Source organism: Panthera uncia, chromosome D2, assembly GCF_023721935.1.
Source record: "Panthera uncia isolate 11264 chromosome D2, Puncia_PCG_1.0, whole genome shotgun sequence".
Classification (NCBI taxonomy): Eukaryota; Metazoa; Chordata; class Mammalia; order Carnivora; family Felidae; genus Panthera; species Panthera uncia.
Genome location: NC_064818.1, coordinates 32,014,146 through 32,035,766, shown reverse-complemented (window position 1 = coordinate 32,035,766; position 21,621 = coordinate 32,014,146). Strand labels below are relative to the sequence as shown.

At 40.3% G+C, this 21,621-nt stretch overlaps 2 protein-coding genes across 8 annotated transcripts in view; one reads left to right on the top strand and one right to left on the bottom strand.

The window, feature by feature from the left end:
• The window catches only part of MICU1 (mitochondrial calcium uptake 1), a 417,233-nt gene that overhangs the window by 79,979 nt on the left and 315,633 nt on the right, over positions 1 to 21,621 (top strand). The window lies entirely within an intron of this gene.
• The window catches only part of MCU (mitochondrial calcium uniporter), a 203,099-nt gene that overhangs the window by 181,257 nt on the left and 221 nt on the right, over positions 1 to 21,621 (bottom strand). Inside the window, exons 1-4 of one of the 7 annotated variants that reach the window (XM_049646211.1) lie at positions 12,972 to 21,616; positions 8,998 to 9,070; positions 6,491 to 6,606; positions 5,782 to 5,923 (exon numbers count right to left, since the gene is read on the bottom strand). The exons of 1 other annotated variant lie outside the window; for it this stretch is intronic. In XM_049646211.1, coding sequence (XP_049502168.1) covers positions 5,782 to 5,923; positions 6,491 to 6,549 — 201 coding nt within the window. In that variant the 5' untranslated portion in view covers positions 6,550 to 6,606; positions 8,998 to 9,070; positions 12,972 to 21,616. Of the gene's footprint in view, positions 1 to 5,781; positions 5,924 to 6,490; positions 6,607 to 8,997; positions 21,617 to 21,621 lie in introns of those variants that run through there. 5 more of the 7 variants (XM_049646209.1, XM_049646213.1, XM_049646210.1 and 2 more) reach the window with 5 other exon arrangements.

Below are 21,621 nucleotides of genomic sequence, written 5' to 3'. Positions count from 1 at the left end.
TCTTCAAGGTATGCCTGTATAGGGAGATCATGGAAGATATCTGAGCAGACCTGAGAAAGATAACAAATAAGCAAGCATGCAAGTATTTCAGGAAAAGAGCATTCTAGTCATAAAACTGCAAATGCAAAGATCCTGTGAGGTGGGTGGATATCTGGCATGTTTGAGGAACACTAAGGTCAGTGTCACAAAAATGGAGTGGGCAAGGGGAAAGCCGTAGCAGGTGGAGGTCAGACAGGGAACGTTCAGCAGTGGGGAGCTGGAGCTGGCTGGTACCAGCCGATAAGAAGATTGTTATACATTCCAGAACTTTGAATCAGCCATAGTGAGAGTAATTATACCACAGAAGTAGTCAAATGTTACAAATCAGTGGCTGTCCCCCCTCTGGAGATCCAGTTTATCAGCACATTGCTGCCTATAGGCCACTTTAAATACTCTATATTTTGCTCTGTGTGAGATGAGAAGCTACTGGAAGGGTCGTCATCTGTCTGGTATCATCATTCCCACTACCTGAGTTCTGATCACAGAGAAAAAGGGCCAAAGCAAGAAGACTAATTTGGAGGCTGCTGGCATACTATAGATGAGATATGCTAGTGGTCTAACTCAAAGCACCAATGGTGAGAATATGAGAAGTCAAATTCTGAATATGAAGAGCTGCACTGATTTGAATCAGCATGTGGCAACAGTTACCAAGCTTCCAACCTACAAATCAATGATATCTGCCTCTAGTCTAAATATGTCATTCCTGGTTCTGAATTAAGACTGTTAGCTGGATTTATAAAGAGCTTCAAGAAGTACAAAGAACCAATAAGGAGTCTTTGATGCACATTATATATCTTCAGCTATCAACGATTCTATTATCATTCCAAATGATCAACACAGATGTTTACTGAGCACCTGTTATACATAAGGTACTGCAAGGGATACAAAAAAATCTATACTCCAAGCCCTCAACCTCAAGGAGGTTACAATCTAAAAATTTAAGCGAAGGGGCTCCTGGGTGGCTCAGTCAGTTAAGCAGTCGACTCTTGATTTTGGTTCAGATCATGATCTCACAGTTCATGGGATGGGACCGCACATTGAGCTTGCACTGACAGCACAGAGCCTGCTCAAGATTCTCTCTTTCCTCTCTCTCTCTCTCTCTCTCTCTCTACCCCTCCCCTTGCTCACACACACTCGCTCTTGCTCTGTTTCAAAAAATATGCTTTAAAGGGGTGCCTGGGTGGCTCAGTCAGATAAGCATCAGACTTTGGCTCAGGTCATGATCTCATGGTTTGTGGGTTCGAGCCACGCATCAGGCCCTGTGCTGACAGCTCGGAGCCTGGAGCCTGCTTCAGATTCTGTGCCTCCCTCTCTCTCTGCCCCTACCCCACTCATGCCCTGTCTCTCTCTCTCTCTCAAAATAAATAAACATTTAAAAAAATTAAAAATAAAAATAAACTTTAAAAAACAAAGTTTAAGCAAATGCATCTATATATAAAAAGAAACAGATTCAAGGCAGTGAAAATACCAAGTGTATAGTAGCCCTAAGGAGTTTTCTATAAACTGGGATAAGGAGGGGGAGGAAAAAAATCACTGGACTTAATGGATAGGATGGGACTGGGAGAGAAAAAGGAACAAGTAAGGGCCTTCCAGGCAATGGATCTGAGAAGCGAAAGAGCTAGGTAAAGATGGGAACGCACTTGGTGGTTCAGGAGTAGCCTACTCGAGGCATTCAGGGGCACTGGGAGACAGAGATTACAACTGTGGCGTATGGAGACCTATAGTTGAACTCTTGACTGCATCACTTACTTGAGCATGTTACTTAGAGCCCTCTGGCCTCTATTTCCTCTGTGGCAATTACTTTATAGGACAGAATTAAGTAAAATTATGCCTGTACAGTGCTTCACACAACTTGGAAATTAGTAAGTAGTCACTGGTGATTAAAAACAACATTCTCATTAAAGATGGAAAGACAGACTGGAATTCCATTATGGAAGACCTCGAACATCCGACTGAGGAATCTGCATTAAACCCTGTAGGTAGTGGCAAGCAAAGTTTTATGTGGGGGAATAATGTGGTGAGATTTTACAACTATAAATCTGGCACACAGATATAGAATGGATCGCTTACAGAGGAAACACTGGAAGTTGAGATGCTATTTAGACAAAAGTCTAGATATACAGTAAGAGTTTCAACATGGGTAAGGATAGTGATAATGGATCACAAAGTGCAAAGGGTGGGATACTGAACTGTGTATGCTGAAGACACGGTTAAGATGGTAAATTTTATGTTATGTGTTTTCACACATTTTTTTTAAAGGGTCAGAAAGGGAAAGTTAACTCAAGTAACTAGAAGAACCAAAGGTACCAATAAGGAAAAACAACAACAACAGTAAAGTCATGAAAGGGGGTTCTATTTGGGAAAAGGACTCTACATTCTGGTTAGGTTTGAGGTGATGCCGTGAAAGCCAAAAGACCATGTAGAGTATACAGAGATACAAGACTGAAGCTCACTCGCTGACCAGTGGGAAGGAGAAACTTCACCATGCATAAACATACTAATACACCCAAGTCACAACTACTTGGCTTACCAGTCTTTACTGTAAGGTTAGAAAGGATGGATATATGACTTGGGGACTGTACTTAATACAGACTGAAAAGATGTCTTTTCTGAGCCATCCCCAAGACCTCAACCTACATTATTCATCTTATAATACAAATAGGACTGTAACAGATCCAATAACACAATGCCACTTTGATAATCCTTTAATTCAGACACCATATATTCTAAGATGTAAGGCTAATTTGTTCAGTGTGTTCTCCATATATCCCTTAAATGTTAGCAGTGAATTTGTGCATGCATGTGCTTTTTCCAGAATTGCTAACACTTTTGTATACTTTTTTCTGAATAACATGAATATAGAAAAATATATAAGCTTGGTGAACTTTCATGAAGTAAACACATCCATATAACCAGTACCCAAAACAAAAACCAGAACATTACTAGTACCCCAGAAGGCCCCTTCATGCCCCATTGCAAACACTTTCCCCAATCCCCAACAAGGGTAATCAATCTCCTGACTTCTGACACCACAGATAGTTTAACCTGGTTTTGAAATTCATGTAAATGCAATCAGAGTATGCACTCTTTAGTGTCTGGCTTCCTCCACTCAACATTATATTTGTGAGATTCACACATTATCATATTATTGTATATTGTATTCACACATTTTGAATGTGTATGTTTGTTCATTCTGATCAGTATTTAATATTCATTGTGTGATTATGCCAGAAACTTATTTAGCCATTGTACTGTTGATGGGCATTTGGAAAATTCCAGCTTGCACTATCACAACTCGTCCTGCTTATTAACATCTTTGTCCATGTCTTCTGGTGAACTTACACACACAATTCTGTTGTGTATAACTCTAGGAGTGAACATGCTGAGTCATAGAGCGTGCAAGTGTTCAACTTTAGTAAAACAACTAATGAACTTTAAAGGAAAGAATACTTTAAGATCTTTATAGGGAAATTTGAATGATTAATGATTCATCAGAAGGTGCTGATAAAAACTACATCAAAAATGACTTCCAGGAGGATAAACATATTTAAGTAGGATTGTTGAACCACATGGCTTCCCAAGAAGGCAACTTAGTTTAGGATATTGTCACCAGCAATTTAGAATGTGACTATAACACTTAGAAGTAACCAAGTTTGGGGTGTCTGGGTGGCTCAGTCGGTTAAGCGTTGTCATGACCTGGCTTCGGCTCAGGTCATGATCTCACGGATTGTGGGTTCGAGCCTCACATCAGGCTCTGTGCTGACAGCTCAGAGCCTGGAGCCTGCTTCGGATTCTGTGTCTCCCTCTCTCTCTGCCCCTCCCCTGCTCACGCTCTGTCTTTGTCTCTCAGAAATAAACAAAAACGTTAAAAAAATGTTTTTCATTAAAAAAATTTAAAAAAAAAGAAGTAATCAAGTTTGCCTTGTTGTTTCTGGAACTGCTGATGCTGAAAATTTAGAAACAACTCAAGAGCCATTACTATCAATAAGGTAAAGTAGCCACTTTCCCATCATATACAGAATATAAATGTCACAACTCTGCAGCAGTTAAGCCTGTACTCATTGAATCGCACTCCTGGAATATAAAAGGGACTTCAAAACTAGTCTAACTTTCAGGTGGTCATATCAATGCCTTCTAAATCAGTGAACATATGAACAAAACTTCATTTAATCCTGGAACAGAAGAAGATCATTAGGCAAAAACTAAGGGAATCTGAATAATACACACTTCAGTATGTACCAACACTGGTTTATTAACTGTAACAAATGTACCAATCTAATGTAACGTGTTAACCATAGGGGAACTGGGGATGGGGTGTATATGGGAATTCTGTGTAATATCCTTAGCCATTTTCCTATAAATCCAAAACTGTTTAAAAATAGAATTTATTTTTAAAAATCCACTTAAAACTCTGCAACATAATCTGCAGATTGTAATACACCTGCTAAACTCCTCTCAGAATGCAATCCAAATGCATTTTAAGAGCTGTCAGACACCCACGCATGCACACATACACACACATACACTCTTTCCATCTATGGGCTTAGACACATAGATTTATGAGGGAAGCATTCTATCTGTGCTGATTTTGGTTTTGCTCCCAGCTATAAAATAATGAACAAGGCTCAGACTTCCTTTCTTATTCCAACTAATCTAAACTTTTTGAATATATAAGTTTTTAATGATTCATTAAGAAGCAACCCCCCAGTTAATCTTCAAACAAGAAAATAAAAGCATCCAAACTGCAAGTAACATCAATTCTCCAATAAATCACATCTTTGTGGTTTAAATCGTTGAGTCTTTTTGCTTCTACTTCAGAGGGAATAAAGTGAAAAGGCTGTGCCTTACAGTTAGTAGTGAAAACAAGTAGCCCCACTATGGTTTAAGACCTAGTAGAAGGAACCCTGGGCAAAGAGGCAGGAGACCTAGCTTCTGGCTTCAGTTCCACCACTGTCTTCTCTGTGACCCTTGAACATTTCCCCGAACTTCTCTGATTCTCAATTTCCATGATCTCAAGTTCATTTCAACTTTAATATTTGTTCCATGAATAAAGAGGTCCTTTAGTTATCACTTCTGGGAAGATAGCCTAGTTAAAGCTTTTATCCTTATCTGTTCTATAAAATCAAGTATCTAGAAAGAAAAATAATATCCCGTTATGGAATGAGTGTTTCGTCCCATGGGGGGTGAGGAGTAGGGGCATATAATGAATAAAAGAAAACAAGCTGAACAGCCATCATGGCTTTCCATTCCATTAACCTTGTATTTGTTAATCCCACCACCATATATATTGCAAATATTTATTTGCTAGACAGCATTATGACACAGGGTTTGGCTTTGTTTTTAGAAGACTATTGGAATTCACCTGTGGTTCCAACAAGTTTATGTCTAAACATATCCTGAAGTCTGTTTCTTTTATAGAAGGGACTGGCACATTTTTTCTTAAAAACCCAGATAGTCTTAGGCTTTGTGAATCATACGGTCTCTGTCACAACTCAACTTTGTTGCTATAGTGCAAAAGCAGCCATAGACAATTTGTAAATGAATGGGTGTGTGTTCCAATAAAACTTTATTCACAAAAACAAGTGATGGTCATGGCTGTAGTTGGCTACTCCCTGTCCTAGAATCAGGGGCAGAAAATCAACGGGCAAGATAGATTTTGTAAAACCATTTCATGAGTTCACACTGAAATAAACTGTTTTGTTTGCAGGGAGAAAATGTTTATGAATCATGATCTTCACATACCTGAGAATGTTCAAGTGTCCCCTGCATGAACAGGTCACACCACCAATACCTAAGACAGAGCAGGAAAACACTCTCCCTTACATGGTTGTTATGACATAACAGGGGATGTGTTAATTTATATAGGCAAAATTTACAAGGTGACCTGCAAAAGTAAAATACCAGGTTTTAGCAACTTTAGCAAGAAAAGAAACCCATACCTCATTGATGCCAACCATCACTTTTTCTATATATTAAGCTAAATTAATTAAGCTATATAGAGAGCTAAATTTCAAGGTCATTGACTTTCTTGGGAGAGCTGCTCTGTTTCCATGCAACCCAGTTGGTTTAGACCAGCAGACCCTTGGTTATCCATAACCTGTTAAATTTCCAGAAGGCCAGACTAACTGTTTGATCTAATACAGAAGTTCTGATTCATTCTGGGATGGGACAGGGGTTGTACATCAACATGAATGGGCTAACTAATAATTAGGCCAAGACCAGATCTATCATCCCTTAGGGTCTATCCTAACAAAAATGTTCCATCCTGTGACAGTCACCTTGCTAAGTTCAGCCCCATGTTAGCTACCGGGTATTCAATAGCAGGCTAGAGCAAAGAGCCAGCCCACAAGGACCAAGCAAGTGCCTTTTTAAAAACTAATCTTAAGAAGTTCCTCTACATGGCTTTGCAAAGTAAGCAAAAACCATGCCAAATAGTAAAAAAGGCACTTACTTGACTCCCACAGGCCAGCTCCACACTCTAGCAGCTAAGATGTCACTGGCATGGTACATGGAGAGTGAGGTGGAAACGATATCTTGTCAACCACTGTAGGAATGGTAGTGAAAGACCTAAAAGAATAGAAAAAAGTAAAGTCAATGTCAAAGGTAAAGGCTCTCCTGAGCCTGCTGACATGGATACCTCAGCATATGACAACAAAGGAAAGAAAGTTTGAAAGAATATTAGCTAGAACCTAGAATAAATCCAGAAGATTATGAGAAACTCTCAAATATACATTTTTTCCTGAGAAAGTATTGAATCTTTTGATATCCACGTGGTAAGCTCATATAGATGTAAAACTCGAGAATCTGAAGCAACAATTCATAGACTAATAATACTTTTAGAAATTGCTTTAAAGAAGCAAAATTCTTTCACTCATCTCTATGCTTCTAACATTTAAAAAATGGAACCCTAATAAACAATGAGAAAAAGCAGAAATTTTTTAAAGATTTTTTAATAAATTTTGTTTAACGTTTATTTATTTTTGAAAGAAAGAGCAGGGGAGGGGCAGAGAAAGAGGGAGACACAGAATCTAAAACAGGCTCCAGGCGCTGAGCTCTTAGCACAGAGCCCAACGTGGGGCTTGAACCACGAGATCATGACCTGAGCCAAAGTCGGTCATGATAGCTTTGCACAAGCCACCCAGGCGCCCCAAGATTTCTTTTTTCTTTTTTATTTTTTTTTTATTTTTTTTTTTAACGTTTATTTATTTTTGAGACAGAGAGAGACAGAGCATGAACGGGGGAGGGGCAGAGAGAGAGGGAGACACAGAATCAGAAGCAGGCTCCAGGCTCTGAGCCATCAGCCCAGAGCCTGACATGGGGCTCGAACTCACGGACCGTGAGATCGTGACCTGAGCTGAAGTCGGACGCTTAACCGACTGAGCCACCCAGGCGCCCCAAGATTTCTTTTTTAAAGTGATCTCTAAACCCAAGGTGAGGCTTGAACTTAAGACCACAAAATCAAGAGTTGCATGTTCCAAGGAATGAGCCAGACAGGCGTCCCCCTCTTTTTTTTCTTAAATAAGAATAAAAAATTTTTTAGCTGAAAGGGACCCTGGCAATAGAAGTCTGAGGTTATCCAGATTCATTCAGAACTTTCAATAGTTTCAGAAAGAAGTTCACAAAACTCAAAACTCTTGGTGCACTAAAACAAAAAATCCAATTCATTTACCTAGCCACACGACCCTCTGGTTTAGGAGTTCTGTTTCAAAATGCTTGACTCTTGGCAAATTTTATCAGAGATCATTCAAAAACAAGAACAACCATTTTTTTTCAGGACAACATTTTTTAAAAGAGCCTGTTCACATACCATTACCTCCTCTCCCAATGCCTACACTATTTGTGGGTAAAGGAATTTGTGAATAAAAAACTGTGACTTATAAGAAAAGCAGCAATAGTGAAAAAACAAAAATCATTCTTCATAATCAGTTAATTCTCAATTCTTAATTCTCAATAATCTCTTTCTTCCTTCCATCTAATCATTCCAATGCCCCCCCCCCCTCAATTTTTTTTTTAAATAATCTCTTCTTTTACTTGCTGGCCCTTTTAGCATCCTTGCCCCCACAGAACCACAATGGCAGAAACTAACAGGCAACCGAATTAATCATTCTTGGGGCACCAGAATCTCTCCAATAAGAAAAAACAAAGATAATTTCAGTTTTCATTCTAAATAAGTTTTAGCCAAAAGACTATCCTTACACTACTCCCTAATTCCAGTATGCTTAAAGTTGGGTCACCTTTTTAGCAAACAGTCTGATGATTCAAATTGCCCAGGCCTTGGGGCGCCTGGGTGGCTCAGTCGGTTGGGCGGCTGACTTTGGCTCAGGTCATGATCTCGTGGTCCGTGAGTTCGAGCCCCGCGTCGGGCTCTGTGCTGACAGCTCAGAGCCTGGAGCCTGTTTCAGATTCTGTGTCTCCCTCTCTCTGACCCTCCCCCCTTCATGCTTTGTCTCTCTCTGTCTCAAAAATAAATAAACGTTAAAAATTTTTTTTTTCAAATTGCCCAGGCCTCGATTAATTTATTTAGAAAGGGATATTCACTGTTAATAGCATATCTGGCCAGACTGCATCGTGGGTGCCTACCTCACATTTTCTTCCCAATTTTGGCTTGTGTTTGCTTTGCCTTAGCTACAGTCCCTGGAAAGCATCCCATTTATTAGTGTTTCCCTTGCTGCATCAGCATTTCTGGTTAAAGCACAATAGCAAATCATTTGGAGGGACAACCTGAATGGAGTTCTGTATTATGTATTCTGCAACATTATCCAAACCATTATCAAAGATGTTAACAGTTCTTCTTTTTGTTTTGTTTTTTAATGTTTATTTATTTTTGAGAGACAGAGAGACAGAGTGTGAGATTGGGGGGGCGGGGGAGCAGAGAGAGAGGGAGACACAGAATCTGAAGCAGGCTCCAGGCTCTGAGCTATCAGCACAGAGCTCAACGCGGGGCTCGAACTCACGAACCTGAACCGAAGTCAGACTCTTAACCTACTGAGCCACCCAGATGCCTCTCAAAGATGTTACAAATGAAAGACAACTGCATGAAATTGGGAAGAAAAAAAATTTATCAGAGATTGCCTTTCTAAAACAATGACTACAAGGAATACTCAATGGCAAATACACATATAAGATTCATTATTAAAACAAATATTTTATTTCACATCAACCGTCTACCACAAAAAGCACCCCTCCATTCCTAGACCTTGTTTTTCCTTTACTCCGTAAAACCATGACACAATTCAAGAACAATCTTTTTACCATTTAAGGCATATACCCTTTCTACCAAATAAAGCAGTCCCAAACTGCAAATTTGGGAACTCACAGAAGAGAAACAATAAATAAATGTCAACAAGTTCCCATCTACAGCTTGTCTGCACTTCAAAAAAAACTGAGCATTTTCATAGAACAAACCAAGTTTTAGCTGCAACAGCTCAATCCCGCATGAGCATGCTGTATTACAGCGGATGCCGTTCGGCACTTTGCACAAGACATGTTCGTCTGTGTAATGAAACATTATTCTTCTCTGCCTTCTCTCCGGAAGTACAAAGGGTTTTCCCAGGAATATGATAAATGAGGGCATTCCACACCCAAAAAAGGAAACTGGCTTTTTTGAAAGTCAAAATATTCCTCGTCTAACTTTTAAAATGACATAATATATTCCTCTTTCCCAGCCCCCCAAAATATTCAGCTCGAGAGACTTTCAGTCAACAAGAGAATGGTTAAACATGAGAAATGGAGAATGAAACATGACAAAACAGTTAAAAATGAATGAGCCAGAACTACACGTATCAACTACAGATTCTTCAAAGTATTTAAGCAAAAAGAACAAATCGTATAACTACATACAGTGTACAATCTTCTAAATAAGGCTTAAAACATATTTACAGTAATATGTAAGGTTGACAGATATAGCAAAAGCAGAAACACATGCATGGAAATGGTAAATACTAAATTGGAAAGAATGGCAATTTGGGGAGAGAGGACAAGAAATAGGACTGAGGAAAGATACCTGGGGCAGCTTTCATAGTTATCGTGTTTAATTTTTCAAGCTAAAAGAAATAAATATTCTACATGTTTTTATAGACATGACATACTTCATACTTTAAAAACAAATGACTTTTCCCATTATGTTTAACTGAATAGAATAGAGTTTTCTTATGAAGCCCCCCCCCCCCCAAAAAAAAACCCTCTGGTGATGGAATGCCCTTTCCAAGCGAGCCCCTCATCAGTAGAGACCTTCTGTGTCTTCTTCCACTAGTGCTGTTACTTTCTGATACTGGCTGTGATGGGATTTTCAGATCCTTAACTCAGGGCCTCAGCTTGTCTCTACTTTTAATCTTACCAAGAATGCTCTTTTTAGGCAAGAAATCTATTAGAGTTTCCTTCCATTTTCCCCTTTTTACTGCTAAAACCTCTAGCAATCATTAAAAAGAAAGTCGTTACCTATTTAAAGCTCACCCGACTTTGTGGCACTTAGCCAAGCTGGGAACTTGATTTTATTCTGAATCAAATGTCAATGCAGAATGAGATACTAAAATTAAAGAAAACACTGGGGCACCTGGGTGGCTCAGTTGGTTAAACGTCCGACCTCAGCTCAGGTCTTGATCTCACAGTTCAGGAGTTTGAGCCCAACATCGTGCTCTGTGATGACAGCTCAGAGCCTGGAGCCTGCTTCAGGTCTCCCTCTCTCTCTGCTCCTCCCCTGCTGATGCTCTGTCTCTCTCTCTCTCTCTCTCTCTCTTTCTCTCTCTCTCTCTCTCTCAAAAATAAACATTAAAAAAAAATTAAAGAAAATACTGACTGCAGTTTAATTTTCTAATAAATGAACATTCTAAAATTCTGTAATATGTTAGACCACGATTGCTTCACCACCTCAACAATGTTTAGATAACGTTTTGTTTTGAAACTTAAGTCAGAGCTGGAAATAAAAAAAGAAAAAAATTCATGGTAGGGGAGGGTTTAAAACAAAAACGAAAAAAATAAAACAATTTCTCACATGCATACATGTAATGAGACATTCACACAGAGCATATCCTTGGGATTCCCTCAAAAACTAAAAATTAAAAAATCACTACCACCTCTTCATGATCAGAAAACCCATTTTTCCTATCTATCCTAACACCAGCATCCAAAGGTCAGAGAAAGAGGGGCAAGAAAGAAGAAAGTGACAGAGACAGACATAAGCTGGTATTCTTCCGTTTACCAAACAAATATAAATTCCAGCAAACGCAAATAAAAAACTTTCAATCTTCTCATTAGGTTTTTACTATTTCTCCTACTCCATTCAATCTATCCTTAAATACTTCATAAAGTATTCTCGTATCCATACTCTGTTTTAAAATGAAAAAAATAGGTTTTATCACACTTGGCCACTTGCCACAGCCCTGCTTCATGGCAGCTAGCAGAATTCTGGCAGTGCAAGATACAGGATACAGTGGGGGCAGAATGGAAATACAGAAGATTAGTTCCAAAATAAACACCTCCAAAAATCTGTCATCTTTGGAAATATATACATGCAGGGAATCTAGAGTTGGCAGCACCTCTTTCAAATAGTTTCTTTCAAGCTCTCTTCTGCAGTGCCCAGCCCTTCACCCTTCCCTCCACTCCTCTACTTCCTCCAAATACTTGCCAGGCAGACGCATGTGTCAATTTCTTAAATTACTTATAAGACAATAGCACTACAATATTTTTCTAACAGTATTTTACTTAGTATTTTCCATAGTCCTGCTTGTTTCAGCATAATCTGTGAACCCTTTTAAAATGATCTGCTGCTGCCCGAATCAAAGAAAAGTAATTTCTTCTTCGTATTTCTATGATTCTCATCACTATATTATCTCGGCATGGAGAACAAGAGAATCTACAGCTGCATTATCCACAGGGTTGAAGGATTTAGACAATGGTCTCTTGGACTTTTCAACTGACTGACTCATTTATCCAACACCGGCTGAGTGTCTCTGTTCTTGACTACACTAGGCTCAGCTCACAGAGTTTGGGAGAATAGACTACTGTGGGCAACTAATCACCTGAGGTTTCCACACTCAGGATTCCTGTAGTGTAATTACAAAGGAAAACAGAAACATTTTCTGTTTCAGCCTGGCAGGTCACGACTCAGAATTAACAGATTATTAGAACAGTCTGTCTTACCTCAGCATTCCAACATTAACTGCTTTTTTCCTTCCCCTGTCTCTCCAACTCTCTGGATTCCCCACCACATGTTCACCTCTTCCCCCACACCCTCAGCAGTTTGGATTGGAAAAAGAAGACAAAAGAGAAGGATGGGACTAAAGGCAGAATGACTTGTTTAAGAGGAATGCAGGGTAAATTGTCCATCAAGATGTCAGAAGTAATTATACAAACTGTCCTGAAAAGGAAATGGAAAGGATTTTTCTTCACTTCAAGCCTTTGACCCTGGTGAGAATAAGCAAATATATTATACTTGAGTTTATGAGTTTATACAAGCTCCCCAAAGGAAAAATATAAAAATTACTTATAAAGTATTATATGAAAGTGACATATGTCTTAGAAAGCCCCTTAGGCTCATTTGATCAAGCATCCTTATTTAATTGGCCAAAACATTAAGACCAAAGAGGTCACTTGCCCAGGGTCAAACAGCAAGTTAACAGAAGAGAAATGAACAAAACCCACACTCCTACCTCTATTGTATCACATGGCACCTAATTCTCTTCAAGTACTTTTATTTTGGTGACTGAAACACACACACACACACACACACACACACACACACACACACACACCATTTCCATCTCTTATTTAACTATCTCAGAAAACTAATTAAAAATTCTATGATGGTATAGCAATCCTTTAGTCCCATAGTTTTCCAAAGGCTCACCAACAACGTGACAAATACAGTCTCTTCTGGTGAAGCAGATATTGTAACGGGTCTAAAAACTTGTCATAGTTATCAAATAAATACTTACCTCTGTATTATAATACCTAGAAGACCAAAGAATATGTGCTTTCCGAATAAAGCGATTCAGTAAGGTACCTAGTCAATTAAAATACAGAGAATCACTCCATATAACTTGTTCTCGATTATTACATGTTTTTATTTTTATACTCCTCTTGAGAAACGGATGGCAGAAGCACAACTCCTGTCTTCGCTTCTAATGTAAGAATGGAGGTTGCTAAATTTTACGAAGAAAAGGTTTCATGCCTAGGAATGCCTAGGTTTTTATTTGTTTGTTTTAAAGATAAAAGACCATCATACATACAATGCTCAATATTCCCTAAAGGTAAACAAATATTACAAAACTGGAAAGTTAAAGAGAACAAAGTCAAAGGAAATTACTCAAAAACATTCCTCTAATTAATTAAGGTAACGTGAAGAGTTTCTGCTTTGGAAGAGTGTCATACACAGAACACACACTCTCAAAGAAGACTTGCTGAGTGCTCATCACACTTTGTGAACTCCTTCCACACTGTGTGCAAATCTTTCAGATTCTGATGGTGTGGGGAAGGGGAGGCAGGAACATGGGATAAGGTAGGCATTGGATTTGATACATACATTTTAAAATCATTAAACCAGGTCAGCACATTTTATATACAAAAGAAGAGGCACAGAAAAGACAACAAAGAAGTATATTTAACATGACTGTAAAAAGAAACACACAGAAAAGGTCCAGAAATAAAGTTTCAGGGCCTGAGTATTAATAGCATCAGACAGCCCTTGAATTGAACTGCCTTTCTACCTGGTACTAGCTGAGTGATAGTCTATGTCCAATCACCAAGTTCTAACAATTCTACTTCCTAAATCTGCCTTCTCTCTATTCCCTTTCTCTACCCCCAATGATACTGTCCTTATTCAGGCATCTTTTGCCTGGTTCATTAAGATACCCCTTATTGGCCTCTTGGCTTTCTGGTCCCATCCTTTCGAATCCGGCCTTCACACTGCTGCCATTGTAACTAACCTTCCAAAAAAAGCACAAACCTGATCATGTGATTCACCTAATTGAAATTCTTCAGATGCTCACCTATTGACTAGCAGTATTTTTCCAAACTGTGGCTTAAACTGTAGAATCAATTTAAGTGGGTCCCAACCAGTATTTCTTTAACAAAATAGCATAGAAACTATGTATGCCTCATACATAGTAAAAATATTGTTTCATGAAACTTTTCCTACTTTTATGCACACATGCACATTCTGGGTCATGATATAAAATGTATTTCTACTGTGGGTTGAGTTTAAAAAAAACCACTGACCTACATAATAAAATTCCAACTCCTTCACAAGTCCCTTCACAGTCTGATTCCCTCACCATAGCACAGTAGTTAAGAGACAGGCTCTGGAGCCAGACCACTTGCATTTCCTTGCCAGAAATACCAGTCGCCGCTGCATGATCCTGAGTAAGTCATTTACTAGCTGAGTGTCACTTACCAGCTGTGATCCTGGGCAAATCAACCAGTCTGAGGTAACTCGGCTTCACTATCTATAAAACGAGGGTAGCAACAACACCTACCCATAGGGTGCCACAAGAATTAAGTGAGATTACCTATGTGACATGTGTGACACGTGGTGCACTTGATAAATGTTAATTATTGGTGGTATCGCTATTACTGCCTGGCCTAATCTCTGGCTGTTCTTGCTCACACTCCAGTTCTTACAAACTACTGGCCGTTTCTCAAATACATCTTCCTTCCTCATACAGTCATGTCAGATGTTGCTGCTGCCTAGACTGGACTATACCCTTCCAGTCCCCCACACATCATATTTCATCCTATTTCAGCTTAAGTGAGGCCTCCCCTGTGAAGCCTTCTCCAGCTAAACGCTCCCACTGAACCTCCGGGCCGGCGGGGAGCATAGCCACTTACAGCCTTGTTCGTCGGTGTCTCCTAGCCAAACTGTGACCTCTCAGGACCACCTCAGAGATACCACTCTTTCCCAGCACAGCATCTTACAAACAGCAGTTCATCAGATATTTTCTGAATGACTCCTGGTTACTTACCCTTACTAGGTCTTCATTTTCTCATCTCTACAATGGGAGTAGTATTTTGCCCGAAGAGTTATAAAAGTGTCTGATATAGAAGCAATGCTCAATAATGGGTGGGACTTTCCAGAATCCTTAGCTAAATTACAAATATCCTAAGGAAGCAATACCTTAGACCCTTATTAGCTAAGACCTGGAGGTGAGGGTAGAGAAAGAGACTTAAATGTTGCTGGAAAGATGGTAAGATCTCTTGGAAGAAAACTGCAGTAGATGCTTGAGAAAGAAACACAGCTGAAGGACAAGATGAAAGGGAAGGGGGCCCTACACAGACACCCAGCCAGACCTACGCATAAATCCCAGCTCCAAAACATCTGTCTAGTCCATCTTTGCATCCCTAGCATTGAAACAGTTTATGACACTTAGGAAGAAATGAACCCATCTCATCCTCAATTTCCTCATCTATAAACCTGGGATAATCATGCCTCTCACAGGACTATAGTGAGAATTAAATGAGGTAACACAATGCCCTCAGATGCTTTCTTCTCTATCTACCCCTCTACATACAGGTCAGGTAGTTCACATTAACCTATTTCCTCTCCAGTTATTTGACAAATTATCAGTCACGTTAACTTTCTCTAAAGTTTAAAGCAGATATTAATACTCTTAAACATCCTGTAACACCACTTATTATAGGTATTACAAAAAAGGTGAAGGCAAAAAAGAAGTTTAAAGGATCTTGTAATCCATAAGGCAGTACAGTTCAAGACTATACATGGGAGACTGTCCCCTGGACGGCCTCATACACATATGGATTCTCAGCAATTCTCTGGTGATTTTTACAAGTGTTCCCCGAACAATAAAATAGACAATAGTAAAGACTGAAAACTTTAGTAACAAGGTATAAAAGGTAAATACCCCCCTTTTGATTAATAAATATTGTCAATGTCCTTAAAGAATCTTTGCAAAGGACACTTATTTTCAAGAGATGTCAAAATGCAATGTCATATTTCCCATTTTTTCCAGAACTGCATTAGAAAAAGTTCAGTTTCAGCATGCTACTAGACCCAGTTGGTGGTGTAATCTACCAAGTTATATTTTGATCAAAATAAAAGATTCAAGCCCATACACAGTTTATGGGTCAATAATTCACTAAACTCATTAAAATTACTTTGCTTGAAGTCAACTTTCATGTTACACAGGCTGTCTCACTGCAAGCATTTAACAAACTGCAGTGAAATAATTAAATGGATTGTTTCTCTTTTTGTGTTCAACCTGCAGAGGACAGGTTTTTTAACACATATCATCAAGCTTGACCTAAATCAGGAAATAATTATTCAGGACTGGGCTTCAGTTTAAGCACTTACTGAAAGAAAGGGTCTCAATTCACTTTTCATTTTTTGATTTTTTTCTCTCCCCAATTCATTTTTTTTTTTTTTTAAGTAGGCTCCATGCCCAATAGGGGGCTTGAACTGGAATCAAGCAAGAGTCAAATGTTCTACCTGGGATCAAGACTCAGATGCTCTACTGACATAATCAGCCAGGCACCCCTCCTAATTCACTTTTTAAAAGGAACCTCGGCTTAATTGTCTTTTAAATGAAACATACGGTCCTGCAATTTCATAGGAAAAGAACTGATTGAGAAAGCCAGCAGATGGGGGAACCATTTTCAGCTCTGTAGTAACTTGCTGGGCTACTAAAGAAAAAACCATTTCACCACTCTTGCATTATTTCCTTAACCTATGGTCTTTTTGAGCTCTGAAGTCTATGATTCTTTTTAGTACATGTCCTCCATGGTAACATCTTAGTTTTCCTAATAACATGTTATTCCAGTAATTCTAAAATATCCATGAGCCATGGTACAGTATTAATTAGTGAAATAAAGAATAGAGGATTCCGTTATGTTGGGTGGCTATCTCAAGATCTTAAAAGGTAGTCTTGTCCTGGGACGCCTGGATGGCTCAGTTGGTTGAGTGTCAGACTTTGGCTCAGGTCATGATCTTGCACTTCATGAATTCGAGCCCCGCATCGGGTTTGCTGGTCTCAGCACAGAGCCCCCTTCAGATCTTCTGTTCCTCTCTCCCTCTGTCTCTCCCCCATTTGTGTGCATTCTCTCTCTCTCTCTCTTTCTCTCTCTCAAAAAACAAAAAACAACAAAAAAAAAACACCCATAGTCTTGTCCTTAAGCACACACATAAACCAGAATTTTTTAAGAAAACCCACAGAGACACAAAGCTAGGATATAAAAAAGAAATGAAAGCAACATCTCTGCAGTTATTCAGATAATGGTATTAATGGGGGCGGGGCACCTGGGTGGCTCAGTCAGTTAAGTCTCTGACTCTTGATATTGGTCCAGGTCAAATGATCTCCCAGTCATGTGACTGAGCTATGTCAGGCTCAGCACTGAGTGTGGAGTCTGCTTGGGATTCTCTCTCTTCCTCTCTCTCTCAAAATAAGTAATAAACATTTAAAAAAACAAAAACAAAAAAGCAGACAATGGTATCAATGAGGTGCTATTGCAGAAGACCATAACCACTCTGGATTTCAAACACAAGGCAGCCCCAAAACCAAAAACGATGTACTGAAGTTCAGTTTGTTGTTCTCTTTGACATACACCATTCCTGACGCTGCATTCTCTATTTAGATTTCCTCTTGGAGTAGAGTTCCATAAAGCATAATAATCTGGGTATTAATCACACTTTTGCTGGGCTTTGGGCAGAAAGCAAGTATCACTGTAGAACTCATCGAAAGGTACCAACTCTGTGCATCAGTCTACCATAAAGAAGTGTAATATACAATCAAAGACAGTACTGGCAATACCAAAGTTAAAGCAATTACCCAAATGTGGCTACCTAGGCAACAGGCCATTAGAAAAGTCAAACGGGGCGGGGGGGGGGGGGGGGGGGGGTGGTAATGAGCACATCTTTTCATCGTACCTGCAAGCAGACAAAAGGGTGCATATTCAATTAATGCTCATCTGAGTGTCACCTATATACCTAGCACTGCGCTGGAGTCTATGAGAGACAAAAAGGCAATACTGCCCACCCACCCCATACGATAAGGCACCCACAAATGAAATATTTAGGTAACAAGATAAGTCAGTGTCAATCTGTGTCCTGCTAATAATTAAATTAGCTAACAATAAGTCCTATCAGAACTTAGACAAGGCAGAAGAGAACAACAGAAAGGGATTAAGAGCCAGGAATCACACAAATTAAGATTCTGACTAGGACTTCTTGAATCCACCTCCATTTAAAGACATCTCAGATGTCATTAACCACAAACATAACCTAATAAGTCACTTCCCTCAGTTCCCATTAGGTGTGTCTCCTCATCGGTAAAGTGAGGAGGTGAGATTCAAAGAGGAGTCATAGGTCACAGTCTCTAACCTGAAATGGACCTTAGAGGTTAGAGAAGTGATTAAGACCGAAATTCAGCTGCAAGAACTGCATAAACATTTAGTATAGATACTCGGAACACTGGCTTAAGTACAGTGGAATATTTGTGCTGGGATGTCTCTGGGAAACCCAATTAAAGACTTGCAACTTGCTTCTGTGTCTGGTAATATAACCTCTGCTAAAACTATCAGGTTAAACACAAATGTTGTGACCACTAAAGAACTATAATGTGTAAAAGTGAGAGGGACAGTCACAAACAATAACAGTCCAATGACAGACTTAAGCAAGAGATTTAGTAATTCAGCAGAGCCACTGACCACTAGGAAATGTCAACGGTCAAGCTTTCATAATCAGAGGTGGGACCATTTGATTTAGCAAAGGAATTACCCAGCTCACAATGAAAGGCAGTTCCCCCTCAAAGAGCCATCCTTGAAAATAGCAACCACCTTCACTAACCACACAGAAAGGCATGCGACAAACATTTTACATCAGTCTTAAGTTGCAACCACAAGCTGGGAGCAGTAACGGGCTCTTCACATGGAAAATGAAAAACTACACTAGATGGTGCTAAAAATATTGAATAAGCCCCTGCATTCTTATTTCTATTTACTTAGTTGAGTGATCTTTTAATAAAGAAAGTGGGGAGGGGACAAGTTATGTTTCATAACTTCACAACCACATCTGCCAATGAGCTGAACTGTATTGTTTTGGACTCCTTCTGTAAACTTGGAAAAGATTTTGAACACATGCCTCTCAAGCAAAAAAATTAACCAGCACCATAACCAGTTATGTCCCCCTGGCTCTAATTTACTGTACCTACTACAGCAGAACAAAAGTGGCACAAGCTGGGCTTGTGATGTCGTCCAATGCAGAGTGCCATCTGCTGCACATGCACAGGATGTCTCCTAGGCAAGATTCAACCTTAGTGTCTCTCAGGGACCTTTACAAGAGCAAGCTGTTTGCTCCCATATTTGCCTAATACATTTGGCCTCAAACAACATCCACTTACAGGAGCATTCCCATTCATGGGATTTTAAAACACCAATACTTTCCTAACGATAGTCAGTTTTATAAAGGAGGAGAAAGATTATGAAGGAGCAATGACACCTTATAATGAGAAGAACAAAAAAACAGGGCCAGAATATCTGGGGTGGGTCCTGAAACTGCTGCCTGTTAGCTGGGCAATCCTGGCCAAGTTTCTCCCCTTTTCTGGGCCTCAATTTCAGGCATAAAATGTCAAGAGTTAAACAAATCTCCAGGAGATACCTTTCAAAGTGAGTCTTGTGAGGGATCATAGAATAACAGATGGAGACAGCTATATACAGGGTGGCTTCAGAGCAATCGTAGAAAAAGAAAAAATCCTGTTTACATATTTTAAATCATCAGACACAATTTTTTTCAAAAGCATACAATTCTAAGTTCATTTACAAGTCAACATTCCCATGATAACACTTCAGCCCTTCAGAAATAACACTTCACTTTAACTGTGCTTTCAGTTACAAATTCAGCACATCACTTTTACCCACCCCAGAATAGCACAGAAGAACACTTTCATGAAGTACCCACACAAGGAAGGCACTCACAGCCTGACAGATTCGCATAGTGAAAAATATACAAGGCACAAATTTAAAAATGCTAAATGAATACCACACCCAAATAGCCTTAAAAACAAACTGTGCAAAGTCAAAAGACGTATTAGCAAAATACAGGGATAAAGACAACTTGAGAAGTCTTTAAATAGTTTGAGGGAGAGGGGAATGCAATCAGATTTTTGGGTGGCTTCATGTTTTTAGGAAAACAAAACACATAAACGGAGGCTATGAAACATGCGATTCTAAACTGAACTGTGGAAAAGCTCGGCTCTCACCCAAAAGCTTCAGCAAAGCAATATGTCAGCATGCCAAATGTACAATTTTCTTCACAAGAATGAAGACAGGATCCATACGTATGACTAATAATAACAATATCATCTTGCATTTCCAGAGCATTAGTTCTTTCCATAGCTCTTTCAGACCCTTGATTTTATGTTGTCATCAGTCTTGGGGTATCCTCTCTGAAAACCTCCAGTTCAGTTTCCTCTCAAGAGCTATGTGATCACAAGAAGACAGGTGGATGTATTTGTTAACACAGGTGGATGTACGTGCTGAGATCTCAAGGTACTAGTTTCTTCTAGCAGGCTGTCTGCAGTGATTCTCTCATTAGCACACTATACAACTTAGCTCTAGGAAACAAAACCTACACTTTCTCACTTGGCCAAAGACCAACACAAATGGGTTGGGAAAGTCCAAGCAAAGAGAACCCACTGACTTGTTAGGTCAAGAACTCCACGCCAAGTTGATCTCTTGTAACTGAAAAAAGAAATGACAATCACTCACAAACACACCCCAAGGCTGTTCAAATAGAAACTCTCCTTCGTTGCCAGCCAATGAAATCCAGCAATAACTGGTTAATTCAACCACCAAATCCCTGCCTCTGTGAACAACTTGCCATACCCACGTCCCCTCCGCCTGCTGCCCATCCTTCCTTCTTCAGGCACGCGTGAGCAAGCTGCTAAACCAGCCCTCCAAAAGGACCACCGAGGACCTTTAAGAATCTCAGGATGGAGCTTGCCTCCTGAAGCAATGCAGCATCCTTCGCGAGGGGGCTGTTTCCCGTGCCCACACATGCAGGAAGTCACAGAGGGGGATAAAGTTTGATTATCCTTTCTTGCCCGTTCCCGAAGGGCCGAGAGAGGACGAGGGAGCGGTCCCGCTGGGGTCCTGGGCTGCTCTCCCGAGACAGTTCCCAGAAGCATGGCTGGCACTGCCACTCTCCTGACACATACACCAGGCAGCCGCGGCAACTCAGGACACCCCGACCCGCCCGGAGGAGGAGGGAAAGGGGACAACTTGCACGGGGCTCAGTTCGCGAGCGGTGGGGCAGAGTTGTTTAAAAAAAAAAAAAAAAAAGAGGGAGGGACCGAGATCGGGTGCGAGTCAGAGAAGGGTTCAAGTCCCTTCCCCGCCCTGGTGCCCCGGGTCCTGCGGGAACATCCCCGCCATCGCCCCTCCTCCTCCTCCACTCGGCTTCCTCCGCCCTCCCTCCCTTCCTGGTCGCCGCCGCAGGCGCCTGAAGGGCACGGCGGCTCCTCGGTGCCCGGCAAGCTCGGGAGCGGCAGCGAGTTGAGGGAACTCGCCCGCTGCCCCGGCGGCCTGCCCGCCAGCGGCTCCCACACGCCAGCGCCGCCCCGCCCTCCCCGGAGCCTCGGG